Source organism: Asterias rubens, chromosome 2 (assembly GCF_902459465.1).
Source record: "Asterias rubens chromosome 2, eAstRub1.3, whole genome shotgun sequence".
NCBI classification, from domain to species: Eukaryota; Metazoa; Echinodermata; class Asteroidea; order Forcipulatida; family Asteriidae; genus Asterias; species Asterias rubens.
In genome coordinates, this window is record NC_047063.1 from 24,695,627 (window position 1) to 24,709,177 (window position 13,551).

A 13,551-nucleotide genomic window follows, 5' to 3' on the forward strand; every position below is an offset into this window, starting at 1 on the left:
CGTACTTAGACCAAAGCGTGTATATGACAAAGAACAAAATTTGGAATGATGACGTCATCGATGACGTCATTATATTAAATTGAAGTTTTTTATTAAAATACTCATATCTCCAGAATCAGATATGCTACATACGTGATCTTTACACCATATGAAAGGTCATGAAGTATTAAACAAATCTTACACAGGGTGTGACCCCATTTGACCTTTACTTCCGGTCGAAACCGGAAGTAGTAGTTTGTTTTATAAAAAATCGTATCTGAATAATATTATTTTGTGTATTAATATAATAACTTAATTTTAAGGCCCTTCGACGATTCTACAAATGTTTACAATGTGTGACCTCATTTGACCTTCATTTCCGGTCGAACCCGGAAGTATAAGTTTGTACATACAAAATTGTGTATCTTATTAATGAAACGTGGTACATTAATAATCATTACATCAATTTTGAGCTCTCTGGCAATTCTATATGTTTTGCACAAAGTGTGACCCCATTTGACCTTTAAATCCTGTCAAACCGGAAGCTGAAGTTTAATATGACAAACCTTCATTTCTCCGTCTTCTTCTGCCTGAACGTTCTCCGCCAATTTTGAGAAAAACTGAAACTTGTATGAACTTGAAACTTCTCATGAACATCAACCTCGGTGAGTAGACGGCACCGCATTTTTTTGGAATGGTGACGTCATTACGTTTCATCTAACCAACGCTTTTTTACGACCAAAACTTCATCCAAAAGGTCACCCACAACTGCGAACCCAATTTGACCTTGCGGTCTTCAGGTTTAACAAAATTTCAAACATTCCTATCTCAACAACTGCTCGTCATATTTTCACAATGTTTGCATCAGTTTGCAAATTGTTGACCGTGCTCAAACTTTTGCATTGACATGACCCCTGTTTGACCTTTATTTCCAGTCGTTTAAGCGCACCTGCGTATTATCCCCATTGGTACAGCACTAAAACCGTATGTACAACGTACAACGTGTTACACCTATACAAACCCCAAGTGTGCTGCAACTTCCTGTATAGTTTCTGCTCAAAGCGTTTTGTCACTTAATCCTTCCCTTCGGTTAAATCTAGTCTCTTCTACAGTCGTCAATATTCATAAATTCATATTTCCTTAACTACACAAGCCATCTCGACAATATACACCATATGAAAGGGCTCCACATACTTCACAAAAAAGAATATGTTGATGACCTTGTATTGACCTTTTCACCTGTCTAAACTGGAAGTTCTAAAAAACGCTTAGAAAAAAGGTTATTTAATAGCTATTCACTTTGTTTTCACAATAACACACAGCATAGCTCACTATCTCCCCAGTCAACTAAACTTAAAAAGTGATGGCTCGTTAATTCAGGCCAGAAATCCGAACACCTCGAATTTGTTATCAAACAAATTCTTATGTCTAGTTATTATTATTATTCTCACTTGGTGTTTCTCAACACAGATGCATAAAATAACAAACCTGTGAAAATTTGAGCTCAGTTGGTCGTCAAAGTTGCGAGATAATAATGAAAGAAAAAACACCTTGTATGCTTTCCGATGCTTGATTTTGAGACCTCAAAAATCTAACTCTGAGGTCTTGAAATCAAATTCTTGGAAAATTACATCTCCCTTCTCTACCTCCCTTCACAATGTTTTATACCATCAACCTCTCCCAATTACTCGTTACCAAGTAAGGTTTCATGATAATAATTATTTTGAGTAATTATATCAATAGTGTCCACTGCCTTTGAATGTTTTCTTTGTAGGGAACTTTGGGGTGATCTATACGATTACCATTGCCTTGACGGGTACCCTACTCATTTCCTGCTTAGCGTAGTAACTTGCTGAGCAGCATTTTCTGCCTAACAGCTTTATGAAATAGGCCCTGGAATGAGCCTTGGCAGGTTCGGCAAGCGTGAAAAAACAGTTAATCATCGGCAGGTGGTCGTTTCATCCCTAAACGCTTTCCCTCAATATAATCACATACTCTTAGCCCACCATGGATGAAATTGACTAATAGAACCACATATCACTCAGGGGACATCCGGAACACAAAGCGTGAAATCAGTTTTTAGTATCTTGGGTAAAGAGTAATGAAAGAAAAACAGGGAATATTTTGTGATATGAGCTCGAAAGATTTCTGATGGGAAAGATTTTTGATGGGACTCTGGGGGTGTGTTTTATGTATTCTTCAAATTCCAATGGCGGTTTCCTTATTCAGCTATACATAGCTCACGAGGATGCTGCAGAAGTGTATGTCACATGCAAAGTGCATAAAAAAATATATATAAAAGGGAAGATAAGGTGGCGACAAGGTGATTAACCAACGGCAGTTTCTGTGAAGTATTTTTTTGCTTCAATCCATCAAAGCGTGGTAACCCTCACTCCCTAATTGAGTAATTTGTACTCTTGTTTTTTATCTTTACTGGTCTCAAGATGAGTGCCCTCTACTTCTCGGAATGGAGGCCGGCTCGATCCCGGATGCCTACATCTCGGCCTCCAGTTTCGCTACTACTGACCACCTGCCGGCATTCGGTCGCCTCGGCAACCACTCGTACTGGAAGCCCGATGTGAACGACACCTCCCCCTGGCTGCAGGTATGCTTTCCAGAGAGGATGATTGTGTCCGGGGTCGTCGTGCAAGGTGGGGGAGACGAGGACCAGGCTGGCTGGGTGGAGAACTTTGAGTTGGATTACTCACAGGATGGGGATTACTGGTGGAAGTATAGAGATTTCCAAGAGTTTGTTGACGTTCCGCCCATTATAGTAAGTTCAAGCAAAGTCTGAAATCCTCAGAACTCAGGTCTTGTTAGCCTTTAGTCAAGGCGCACGCGGCACACTGGATAGCACGCACAGCCCCAAAAATGTAACGCACGAAAAAAGACTTTACCAACTCGTTTTGGGGGCCTTATGTTTTTCTTTGCATTTGCCAACGATTTTGGTGGGAGAAAATGTAACGAATTTGCATCGAACGTTCTTGTGACGTCATGCAAGTAAATGTGGCTTCTTATTGGCAAGCAACTCACCACGCTAATGCATTATGCATTAGTTTCTCCCACCAAAATCGTTGGCAAATGTAAAGAAAAACATAAGGCCCCAAAACGAGTTGGTAAAAGCGCTTCGCGGCTTTGCCGCTCGCGGTGATAGTCTTTTTTCGTGCGTTGCATTTTTGGGGTTGTGCGTGCCATCCGGTGTGCCGCGTGCGCCTTGACTACCAAGGTCAAAATTCCAGTTGAACCTAGTTAAACTGGGTTTAACTGGAACTAGTTGAAAACCAGTTGATAAACTAGTTAAACACAGTTAAAACCAGTTGGTTTAATATGGAAAATGGACAGACACCAACTGGTTTATAATTTAAACCTAGTTGAACACAGTTGAACCTAGTCCAAACCAGTTGGTTAATATGGAAAATGGACGACTTTGGTCACTATCCAGTTGAATCAGTTGACCCCAGTTAACTAGGTTCAACTGGAATTTTGACCTGGGTAAAGGCTAAGGCCGTGTCCGAGTTGGGTACTTTTGGAACGCTAGGTGGCAGCAGACTTACCTGATAAATCAATTGTTCTTGGTAATGAGCACCTGGGCCCAATTTCATGGCTCTGCTTACCGCCGAATTCTGCGCTTACGATCGCGATTCCCCGCTTACGTGCAAGCGCCGGATTTCTGCGCTAGCCTTGTAAGCGTAGAATGCTGTGTAACGTGGAGTACGCACGCGCAGAAGACCAAATTCGCCGCTAACCTGTGAAATACACTTGCCGTAGGCACAGAATTCCCTGCTTCCGTAAGCGCAGATTCTGTGCTTACGGTAAGCAGAGCCATGAAATTGGGCCCTGCTCAGGACCATGTGAATAGTGGAAATTTACTTGAAAGTCTGCTGCAAATTCCAATTCGCGAAGCCCTGTTAGGGCTTTGGCAGACCTGCCAACCTGTACGCATTTTGCGTACCATGCACGCATTTTCACCCCTGAGTACGGTGGTACGAGATATTCTGCTGAACGTACGCAAAAAGCTATATCTATATCGCGGTGTTTTAAAACTGCAGCACGAACGGACAGTTTTGTTCTCAATTTAATCAACTGTTATTCGTTCGACCCCAAGTGCAAAAACAACAGATCAAAAACACCCCACATCTGAGTGATAATTATGTGCTTCGATAAAAAAGAGGTTATGCTTAGAATTATTTTTTAAATTCTTACTCCCGCTGGAAAACTAATAAACCAATGCGTAACAGAGGGGGTGGGAATGGCGCATACCAGTTTGGTCAACCTGGTATAGTAAATGTACAGCCTTATGCATGGATGTACATGTACATGTACGTGCACACAAAGCACGTGTTCGGCTCAAATTCGTTCGGCGTCGCCGTGTGTTTATACTATGCAACATGGACGCCGATCGAAGGCGAAGTGCCAGTGATGGGGGAAAAAGTACTCCTCCACCCGGAAAAAAGAGAATGCATGCTTCGAAGAAGTTTCTTCCTAAACGTGGAAAATAATGCATTTTGCAAAGTGCACGTGTGCAGTCGGCAGTGCACACACTTCATTTGATTTAGACATGTCACTCAAAGAGCGGCAGCAGTTTAGGTCAGGAGGTAGTCATGTTATTATTTACGTCACGATTTTTCCCAACTCCCGAGAATTTGGGAAGGATAATGGGAATTTAATGGCCTGTAATCTTTGTATAAGCCTGATAAGGGAAACAAATGAATTGAAGCATGCCTGAATTGAAGTGGAACTGGAAAACTCTACGGTGGGCTTTCGTTTGTCCGTTTACTGGGCAACCAAAGATGGATACCAAGTTATAATATTTGCATGCCGAGTTTAAGTTACTAATAATTTAGGAAGTTACTAATAATTTAGGAACATTGTTCAACAGAGCTTGTCAATGCGAAATTAATATATGTTATGAATCAGAAATGTGTCAAAATGGGCTCACCGCCCGTAGGGAAACCCCTGGCCATTTTTTTGTGATATTAAAAAAAAAAAAAAAAATAAATAAATTGCCCCTTCTGTTTTAATCCTTGATCTAGGCATTTGGAACATAGTTCCAGCAGTCAACTGGTTATTTCTTTTTCATTTTTTTTTCAGACTGTTAAGGTCACATGCACAAAAAATCAGAAAAGGCCACATCAACCACCCCCAAGATAAACACTGATATTATGATACAACTTTTGTTTTTATGAAGTAGCCTGTATTTTGCGTGAATATGATATATAATTACATTAAATGAATGGTTCATCTAAAATGAAGTGGTCCATGGTTTTTGCTGACTGACCGTAAGCATTGTACCATATGCCGTTGTGCACTGGGCGATCATGTTTATGCCGCTGCGATAATGTGGTACTCAAATTTTTGTTACAAGGTTGGCAGGTCTGCTTTGGCTGGATTGTCACGTCAGTATGCGTTGAAGTATAGGATGCCCTTAATATAAGGCCAAGTAAAATAAATAACATGTTGCTCGTCCCCGCTCGCCTCGGTTTTGGCGGCTGCACTGATTGTTTTGTTATTTGTTATTAAACATTTCAAATATTTCAAATGTACCCTTTATTTTGATTAAGCAGTTTCATCATCTTTCTTACAAGTAGGCCTACTAGATAAGCTATTGCAACGCGCATAAGGAGAATCCTTTACTTGGAAACGCTTTGCCCTTCAGGTTTGCATGCCACAGTTGTTTGCACAAGGACGCGATGAGCAAAAGCAAGAATGACTCTTTAGAAATAATTACAATGTATCAAAATGGACACAGAAACACACACAGAATTTCAGGACATACAGAACATACTCATAAAACCATAAAACCATTCTTCATATACGATATGGCGGCCATCTTAGACATGGTGGCCATCTTGAAAAAAAAAGATGAAAAAATTTAAAATAACAAATAACAAGGACCTCACTCACCAACTTTTTCAAAAAGACCGAACAAGCAACATGTTATTTATTTTACTCAGCCTAACCCCTCGCAACAGCCGTAGGTTAAGCCGCCAATTTGGAACTGGCCTAATTATCTATGACTGTTATGTTCAAACACAAAACCATCAACCCTCGTTATTAAGAGCAGAGCTTGTTATAAACCAGTTCTGGTTAATACATTTAGTGGCGTGTCATGGTCGAGCGGTTTCAGAACCTTGGACTGGAGCTCTGGTGTTTCTGATCAGTGTGGTTGAGTCCCGGACAGTATACTTGTATCCTTAAGCAAGATACTTTACCATAACTGCTTTGTCCTTCGTAAGTCCTGTGTACTAGGGTTGGTAGGGCACATAAAAGAACCCAGCCGTCGATTTCACCAAACTCTTCCTGACTTCAGATTAATCTTAGGACTTAGGACGAGTCCCAACCCCGCAATGTAGCATGCAGACCTTAAGATTAATCCTAAGTTAGGAGGGGTTACTTAATTTTAGTGTTTCGTGAAATCGGCTGCAGAACACTTATCATGGAAGAGTAGGGGTTCACTCTAGTGTTTCTGGTTCAATAGCAAGCACCCTTGTTTATACTGGGTCTTTTAAGGCTAGTGAACTACAGTGATTAAGTTCACTAATGATGCTTCCTTAGTTTCATTACCAGAAATATAATAATTCTGCAGTCCCAAATCTCATTTTGCTTTGGAATGTTTTGTTTTGCTGTCCCTTTATAACAATGTTTCTGTTATTCTGGTATTCTATTTTTTTTAACAGGCGTTCAGAGCGAATGGAGAAACATCTTGTGCTAGGCCGGTGATCCTCCCGAGTGCAGTCCGAGCCAAATGTGTAAGAATAATCCCCACTCTCTGGAACCACAATCTTCACCCCACTCTCTGGAACCACAATCTTCACTTACGAATTGACTTGGTCGGATGCTTAGACAATGGTAAGAGTTGAAAAAGATGTCGCGACTTAAAAAGTAACATGTTTCAAGAAAAACACCAAATTTTTCCCAATTTGAAGATTTTCTAAAAGTTTCCTTTTAAGACTTAAAATGTCTTTAAAAAAGTGAATCACTAGTCACCACAGGGAGAACGAAACATTCCATTTTTAGGTCCTATGGGGAAATTGGTCGTGAGCACACAAGGAGAGTTTCACCCGCACAATGAAGTGTTATTTCCTTTTATTTTTTGTCGAGACGAAAATTATTTTAGCATGTAAAAACGGTTTTTTTTATGACATTGTTTTACTCGTTTCTCAAAAACTATCAGCAACTAATATTTTAAGGTACGCTTTCTACTACCATTATCTTTAAACGGTGTAAGTTTAATGTAAATCTGTGGACATTGTGTTTTGTTAAACGTTAAGCTTCCATACCAATTCCTCAAGAGCAAAATTTAAAAGAGGGAAATAAAGGGAAATAAAGTCCAACATCAATTTAAAACTTCAAACAAACCCCTTAAAATGTGATGGCCGGGTTTTGAATTTTTTCCAAATAAATAGTTCACATAGCTGTATATTTGTATTTCTGGTGATGCACCATTTTGTTAGCACTAAAAAAGTGTCTCCCATTTCTCATTCCACTCTAGACTGTGATAAAGTCTTAGGATTGTCCACAGGTCTGGTGTCGGACTCCCAAATCACCTCCTCCAGTAGCGCGAATGAGACAAACTCATCCAAGACTGCACGACTCAACCCGCTGCATGACTCGGGGACCGGCTGGGTTCCACGTGCCAGCGACCATCAACAATGGCTGCTGGTGGACCTCAAACGCAGACACACCATAAAGGCAGTGCTGACACAGGGTTGCGGAAATGGGAAATTATGGGTGACACTCTTCAAGATGTTCCATGGAGATTCGGAGGACGGACTGTATCCTTATTTGGATCAAAATAGTCGTCCAAAGGTGCGCCGGAATCAATGATATAAAAACCTGGTTCAGGCATGCAACTTCAAAATCGACAGAATTTTTTAACTGCAGGTTGTTGGTTCTGGAAACTTTTTTTTTCTACCCCAAATCATTTAAAATTTACCCAGTAAGTTCCCTTGTGGTTTATGACTTCAAAAGTTTCATCCCCTTAAGGTACGATCCCTGGCCATACAGTTAATGATTGTATGGCTTCTGTCTGACACCCCAATATTTTTTTCACAGAACAGGGGACCGCCAACATATGGCTATAGCTCAGTTGGTAAAGCGCTGGCACATTAAACCGGAGGTCGTTGTTAAAATCCTGCTTAGTAGTTTTTTATTTGTTCAACCCCAAATCCTTTAATCAAAATTTGTAAACATTTTGTCCCCTCCAGGAATTCATGGCCAATTCTGATCAGCACACCATCGTCAGAAATGAGCTCCACCCTGAGATAGTTGCTCGTCTTGTCCAGATCATGCCATTTATGTGGCACCCAGACGGTATTGGTCTTCGCCTTGAACTCGTCGGGTGTGTCTATCTCAGTAAGTTATCTATTTTTTTTTTTACATTCCTTCTCGTAAGTCATGCTTAATATATTTATTTAAGGAGAGTAGGGCCCAGCCCATAGAGCTATATATTGACTAGAGCGCTAACTTGCTCTGCGTTTTGAAGCCACCCTGGGCGCAGACATGTTTGATGTGTTGCGTGAATTCGGAATTTTAAGAGAACACACATTGCCGTGATTATTTTACATTCTGCGTGTGCGTATACGTACGCAACTGTCCACTCGCGTACGTCCGCGCTACGAAAACCGTAACTTTGACTTGATTGACGTACTAAAAAAAGTAAACGCGCCTTTTAATCATGACGCACATGACGCTCGCAGTTTGTGCGCTGATCAGCAGATTGTGCGTTCACATTTACTGCATTTTTTGCTTCGGTGGCACATAAAAAAGAACAAACGCACTATCATGCAAATAGCCGTACAATTGCCGTACAAAATTTCAAGCTTTTGTATTGGTTTGTACATAAACATGGATACGCCCACACGGCTTCAAAACCTTAGTGCGTGTATAACGGACTGTTAGCGCTCTAGTCAATATATATAGCTCTATGGCCCAGCCTCGCTTCCATATTGTGTCGATACCTCTCATCATCAATGCTGACTGGTTAAACCAGTGATTGCTTTGCGTACGTGCCATTGAAAAACTTTCATGGGCGACACAACGACACAATGTAGTTGGGGAAAAGATTTGGTTTTACTTAAGTTTTATACAACTTAATGAGAGTGGTCTTATACTTTGTGACTTGACTTGACTTGCAAAAATTTGACTTGTGACTTGACTTGACATGAGGACAAAAGACTTGGTTAAACACTGACTATCTCCACATACTCCATGCAGGGAGTTTAGGCTCTTTCATTAGAAACTGTAGATTTTGGGCGGGACAGTGTGCGCCCGGGATTCCCCTCCAACCCTTGCAGTGTCACTGGCCAATTTTCCAGACTGTCAATTGAAAGAGCCCAACTTATAACGTTAGTTTTGTTTGTACTGTTCATAACACACTGACTGACCTTAACGACACAGGACACGTAATTGTTAAAGACTTGTCTTCTCCCTTGGTGTATCTCAACATATGCATAAAATAACAAACCTGTGAAAATTTGAGCTCAATGGATCGTCAAAGTTGCAAGATAATGAAACAAAAACACCCTTGTCACACGAAGTTGTGTGCTTTCAGATGCTAATTTTGAGGTCTCGAAATCAAATACATTTAACTGCATTAATTCAGAGGGAGCCGTTTATCACAATGTTTTATACCATCAACCTCTCCCCATTACTTGTTACCAAGTAAGGTTTTATGGTAATATTTTGAGTAATCACCAATAGTGTCCACTGCTTTTAAAATGACCTTTGTGCATGTTTAAACTGTGGCTTAAGTAAAGTTTTGAAAGTCAACTTTGAACTTTTCTATAAGCAATTATAGTTTTAGAATTCTTGCGAAATGTGCAATATAAAAAACAAATGTCCAAAAATGTCTGCCACATTCTCTATAGAACAAGTGAATTATACAGTAAAATGTCTGCCACATTCTCTATAGAACAAGTGAATTATACAGTAAAATGTCTGCCACATTCTCTATAGAACAAGTGAATTATACAGTAAAATGTCTGCCACATTCTCTATAGAACAAGTGAATTATACAGTAAAATGTCTGCCACATTCTCTATAGAACAAGTGAATTATACAGTAAAATGTCTGCCACATTCTCTATAGAACAAGTGAATTATACAGTAAAATATTTAGGACTGTCAGAAAACATCTATCAAAATCCATTATCCTTGAGAGTGGGCTCCATTTGTGGTCATGTTAAATTTTAAACCATCTATCAAGTGTCAGAATTAGTCAGAATATGACTATATCTCTTTGAACAACAATATGACTGCTGTGATTTTTTTCACAAAACTCGGGTAAGTACTGAGTACACAGTGCCAACACACATGGGTGATGGGTAAAAATACACTAATTTTGCTTTTTTTATTCTTGAAAAAAAAGGGGAAAAAAAGGAAACAAAAGAAACAAATCAAAATGGGCCGCTCATCTAATATCAAGTTGTGGTGTGTTGTGGCTGAGTGTCTAATAGCGAGACAGATTCAAGCTCTTGTGTTTTTGAGCAGCAGATTTTCAAATTAACTGGAATCCCTTAAAGTTTCGTAGTCACTCTTACAATTAATGGGAATCAAAACTTACTTGGATATATAATATAATAATATCAGAGTCTTATATAGCGCAGGTATCTATCAACAAGGTACTCAAGGTGCTGAGTATATATATGTATACAGAAAAGAGAGGTTATTGAAAGTTGTATAAAGTAGCCCCTTATGGGTATACAAAGTGCTATAGTGCACTAGCAGCCACAGCCAGGAACAGTGCAGCGAACCCCTTCTCTTTTCGATAAGTGCACTGGTTCTTTTACATGTGTTAAACAACACATGGGACCTAAAGCTTAGTCCCATTTAAAGGAGGAAGCAATGGTTAAGTGTCTTTCTTAAAGACAAGTGTCACGGCTGGGGATTTAAACCCGCACTCTGCTGATCAGAAACACCAGAATTTGAATTTGGTGCTCTTAAAGGCAGTCACTATTGGTAATTACTCAAAATAATTTTTAGCGTTAACACATCGGACCAATGGCTTTACGTTCCATCTAGAGGACAAAGCAAAGGTTAAATGTCTAGCTTAAGGAAACAAGTGTCACGGAAAGAAATACTGCAGCTTTCGATAGTGTAATGCATATTGAGAATCATTACCGTTTGAAGTAATGTGGTTATGCAAACAAATATAAGTTTATATCCCACCAAATTTGAACCTGAGATGCGTTTCTGTCAGATACGCTTCTCAGATTGTGTATTCCAATGATCATTAGATTATCAAAAGATTAACTTTTATAGCATTTTTTTGATTCATGATTATGATTTTGTTTGTTCAGGTTGCGGTACACGTCTCGGTGTAGAGTCAGGTCTCATCACAGCCGATCAGCTCTCAGCATCAACAACCTTCAGTTCCTCCCCCGTAGCCAACGGACGTCTCCACCTTGAAACAAGTTTCGAGTCGGGCGAGAGACCCTACAGCTGCTGGGGTCCAAGGCACGAACAAGGTGTCGCCGAATGGTACCAGGTAGATCTGGGTGCCATGCACACCATCACTGGGGTCATAACCCAGGGGGATGGGGATATATGGAGGCACTACTGGGTGGAGGAGTACAAAGTGCAGTGGTTGGTACCCGGTGCAGCTCAGGCTGATCAGGTGTTCCGTACGTACAGAGACTTGGAAGGGAGCGATATGGTGAGTTGCGATGCTCGATGTTTATGAACCTTACACAAATTTGTGGCGCGTCATGACCTAGAGGTTAAGAGCACTGCCGTTGAGTTTACAAAGAGCTAGGACTTGTCTTATCTTGAGTTAGGGCGAGTAACTCGTCCTAACTTAGGATTAATCTTAGGGTGTGCATGCTACAGCGCAGGGTTGGGACTTGTCCTAAAGTCATAAAATTAATCCTAAGTTAGGAAGAGTTTTGTGAAATCGACGGCTGGTGTTTCTGATTAGCAGAGTGTGGGTTCAAGTCCAAGATGTGACACTTGTGTGCTTAAATGGTGAGTTGCGTTGTTCTGTGTTTATGAACCTTACACAAATTTGTGGCATGTCATGACCTAAGAGGTTAAGAGCACTGGTGTTTCTGATCAGCAGAGTGTGGGTTCAACTCCAAGGCGTAACACTTGTGTCCTTAAAGACACTGGACATGTTTGGTAATTGTCAAAGACCAAGTATTGTCACTTTTCGTTTATCCAAACAAAATAACCCATGAAAATTTAGGCTCAATTGGTCATCAATGTTGCAAGAGAATACTGAAAGATAAACACCCATGATGCACAACTGTGTGTGCTTCCAGATGCATAATAAAGTTAGGCTTCAGCTGAAGTCTTTTATTATTTGAAAGAAACGATGTCACTTCAGAGGGAACTTTTGTGAGAACCTTCTCTCTCTGAAGTAACACAGTTTTTGAGAAAGAGGTAATTTCTCACTAAAACATTAAAAAAACTATGACCTGATGAGGCCTATTTTAGGCATCTAAAAAGCACATGAATTTGTGTAAAAAGGGAGTTTTTTTTTCTGTCATAATTCTTTTGCAACTTCGATAACCAAATGAGTCAAAACAGTCACAGATTTGTTATTTTATGCTTATGTTTGGATACACCAAGTAAGAATACTGGTCTTTGACAGTTACCAAAGATGTCCAGTGCCTTTAAGAATAATTTTTTTTTTTAGAACATGATGTCACATCTCTTTCATTATTTATTTTCCCCTTCTAGATTTTTGCAGGGAACAGTGACCAGAATTCTGAAGTTCGCAATAATCTGGACAGGCCGTTCATAACCCGGCGAGTACGCATTCTGCCACACTCATGGCACAATATCACGGCGTGCTTCCGAGTTGAGGTCGTAGGTTGTTTGCTAGAAGGTACAATCTTGTTGGGCAGTTTCTCAATGTGTTTTTTGTAAATTTCATGACTTTGCGGAAAACCCTTTAAGACCTACTGAGTGCGTCTGAAGCCTGGTTCATACTTCTTTGCAAGTGTGAATGCGAAGACTGAGAATGTTGATGACAAAAATTTGCATAATTCGCAGCAGTTCAACTCTTGGCAACTCACTTGCGAATATCGCTGCGAAAGAAGGGTTGTGACGTCAAATTCGTTTCCCATTCCGCATTCGCATAAAGTATGATTCGGGCTAAAGTTAACAATCGATTGCTTTGTACATGGCATATTACTCCCTTGTATAGATTGCTTCTGGGTTAGCTCTCTGGAGTCAGAGGAAAGACTGGTTTTCCAGTCTACATGTAGGTTTTCCTCAATGATTTTTATACTGTTGCGAGTTGTGTGTGTTAAGCCTAATATTCAAACAACAGCACTTTGTCTTGGGTCCCTTGCTTAATTTTAGCATCGTTGTAAAATGTTGCAATGTTTGACAATATTTACATGGAAACTTGGGCGTCCTTTCATCACTTGAGGTAAACTTTTACAACCATGCTACAATTTAGCAAGGGGCCCTTGCTAATGACACCTGTGTGAAAGGGGCTTGAGAGTTCACAGTCTGTGACCTCTGGAGTTATGTGTGGAAGTGAAGGATATTTAGGACAACCAATTAGAGCAAGACTTTCATAAGTTTTTTGGCTTGACTAACAAGATTGACCAATAAGGATTGG

General features: G+C 40.2%; 1 protein-coding gene across 1 annotated transcript in view; it reads left to right on the forward strand.

The window, feature by feature from the left end:
* The window catches only part of LOC117307087, an 89,784-nt gene that overhangs the window by 39,043 nt on the left and 37,190 nt on the right, over positions 1-13,551 (forward strand). The window contains exons 9-14 of the mRNA XM_033791742.1: positions 2,424-2,752; positions 6,657-6,828; positions 7,472-7,788; positions 8,187-8,334; positions 11,279-11,634; positions 12,660-12,807. Coding sequence (XP_033647633.1) covers positions 2,424-2,752; positions 6,657-6,828; positions 7,472-7,788; positions 8,187-8,334; positions 11,279-11,634; positions 12,660-12,807 — 1,470 coding nt within the window. The remainder of the gene's footprint in view (positions 1-2,423; positions 2,753-6,656; positions 6,829-7,471; positions 7,789-8,186; positions 8,335-11,278; positions 11,635-12,659; positions 12,808-13,551) is intronic.